General features: G+C 39.7%; 1 protein-coding gene across 1 annotated transcript in view; it reads left to right on the top strand.

Moving 5' to 3' along the window:
* Positions 1–6: 6 nt before the first annotated feature.
* RAP2C (RAP2C, member of RAS oncogene family) overlaps positions 7–2,320 on the top strand; it is a 13,329-nt gene continuing 11,015 nt past the window's right edge. The window contains exon 1 of the mRNA XM_010840493.1: positions 7–529. Within this exon, the coding sequence (XP_010838795.1) occupies positions 257–529 (273 nt within the window). The 5' untranslated portion in view covers positions 7–256. The remainder of the gene's footprint in view (positions 530–2,320) is intronic.

The raw sequence follows: 2,320 nt of genomic DNA, 5'->3' as shown, positions 1-2,320 counted from the left end.
CCCCACGCCCCCTGCCTGGGCTTCAGTTCCTATAGGAAGGGCATTACCATCCCATCCCCACCCACCCCGACACTTCGCTCTTTCCCCTCCCCCTCCTTTAACTTCCTCTTCTTCCCCCGTCGGGCCCTCGGCTCCTCTGCACTCTCCTCCCGGGTTCGCAGATTTCCGCCCACCTTCCGCCTCTCCGAGCCGCGCCGCAGCGAGCGGGGTGTTATTTTTCCCTCCCTTTGGTAGGAGTTGGTGAAGGTGAGACTCAATGAGGGAATACAAGGTAGTGGTGTTAGGGAGCGGAGGGGTTGGCAAATCCGCCCTGACTGTGCAGTTTGTCACTGGGACTTTCATTGAGAAATATGACCCCACCATTGAAGATTTCTACCGCAAAGAGATCGAAGTGGACTCTTCCCCCTCCGTGCTGGAAATTCTGGACACCGCAGGAACTGAGCAGTTTGCTTCCATGAGAGATCTCTACATCAAAAACGGCCAAGGTTTCATCCTGGTTTACAGTCTGGTTAATCAACAGTCTTTTCAGGTAACCAAACCAAGTCTTAAGATTTGTAAGAAGGGGGTGTGGTAATCCTACATTTACTTCTGGTTTGCTTGCACCGTGCGTAAATGACTGTTTTGCTTTTGAAAGTTGGACATGGCGCATTTTTGAGGTTACTCCTGGCACGGAAAAGTATCCAGTTGTTACTGTAGAGAAGACTAAAGTCGCAACCGTCAACAAATGTTTTAAAGTTATTTTTAAGTGAAAGAGAAGTGAAAAAAGAAATGTCAGCTTGTGTATGTTTAGCCTGGACTATAGCCTTCTGAAGTTGCTTGTTCAAGTCCACAAGCCTTCGTTAAGGTACTCAGGCAAACAACATTTAAAAGATAATCTCGGGCAAATAGAGCACTTTGTAGGGAAAATTATTTGGAAACGATTATCTGTTCCACAGATAAATTCCTCTGCGTCTGCTTCGCCCTCCCCCTTTTTGTTCTCACCCAAGTCTCTCAACCAGATTTCTAAATCTTAGGGCTACAAGATGATGAACTCAAGACCTGCCTTCTAGGTACTCTACTTACTTGGAGCGTGTGAAGGGAAGTTAGTAATTGAAAAGATTAGTATCTAAAATTAATAACAAACAAAAATCTAGAATGACTCTGTCTCTCTTTTTTTTTTTTTTCAGTTCAGCCAAATTGATTCTGATAACATTGACTATATAGAAAATATGTGGATCTGGGAACACGGAAGAAGTGCAGATTTTTAACCCCCAGCTAGGTGGTGGTCCAGTTTCTCTGGAAAGATCTGTCGTGTCCTTCACTGGGAGACAGACTGGAGGTTTAACATTATTTTAAGAGATGCAATAAATGTTGCTATTTATTCCTTGAAAATAAATAACCTTATATTGACCCATTATATTGACTTTCATTGATTTAGGAAATGGATATTTTTTTTTTCCTGCATTTAAAGGTATGCACTTAATGTTGCTTACTTAAGAGACATTAAGTGCTTTAGCCAAGCCATTGTGCTAATTTCACTTTTCTTAGTATTTTATCTTAAAATGAACTTTCCCAGTGACCTGATGTAGCAACTTCAGGGTTTCTTTTTTTCTTTTAAAGATAAGTAATGGGTACATTAATCAAAGTTGCTGTGACCAGACTAAAGTTCATTTTATGTAGACTTAAATTCCAAAGCACAACTGTTACAAAAGCATTTTTCTCCAGAAAGTACCAATGTGCTAAAGGTGCTATTTGACAGACGTTTTCTTTCTACAGGATCCTTGGGACATTTGTTATTCTATTAGCTGACTCTCTTCAGGCTGGCAGTCTTTTGAAGGGTTTTTCATAAGATATCCATTATAGCTACTTCTTTTATACACATACATAGGGAATGAAAAACTTCCATTATTTCAGTAGAGACTTAAAACTCTTTTAAACCCAAATGCCATCAGTTTGGATTCTCGGCTGAACTTGTTTCTATAAGGACACAGGGGAAAGAAGCTTAACTGAGAAGACTGAATTGATACGTGATCCAACAAAATTGTTGCAACTATCAGCTGTATGTTTTTGTAAATTTTCAGTCCCTTCTTTTTCCTTCATCCTGCATGTAAATTCTGTGTGCTGTAACTGTTCAGATTAAGCACATGTGTTATATTTAAGTCAAACTTTTCAAGCTATTTACAAAAAATTTCAAGAAGTGCAATGTATTGGTAAATTACACTAACTATACAATTATTACATTGTCTTAAATCGATACTACCCCTTGAAAATTGACCCTCCTAGAGAATTGCTAAGGCTCTTATCTTTTGTAATTAGTTGTAATTACTTAGAAAAAGTAATA

The sequence above is a fragment of the Bison bison genome, unplaced genomic scaffold (assembly GCF_000754665.1).
Source record: "Bison bison bison isolate TAMUID 2011002044 unplaced genomic scaffold, Bison_UMD1.0 scf7180017846659, whole genome shotgun sequence".
In the NCBI taxonomy this organism is placed as follows: Eukaryota; Metazoa; Chordata; class Mammalia; order Artiodactyla; family Bovidae; genus Bison; species Bison bison.
The sequence above is the reverse complement of the archived record's forward strand: the minus strand, read 5'-3'. Positions and strand labels throughout refer to the sequence as shown.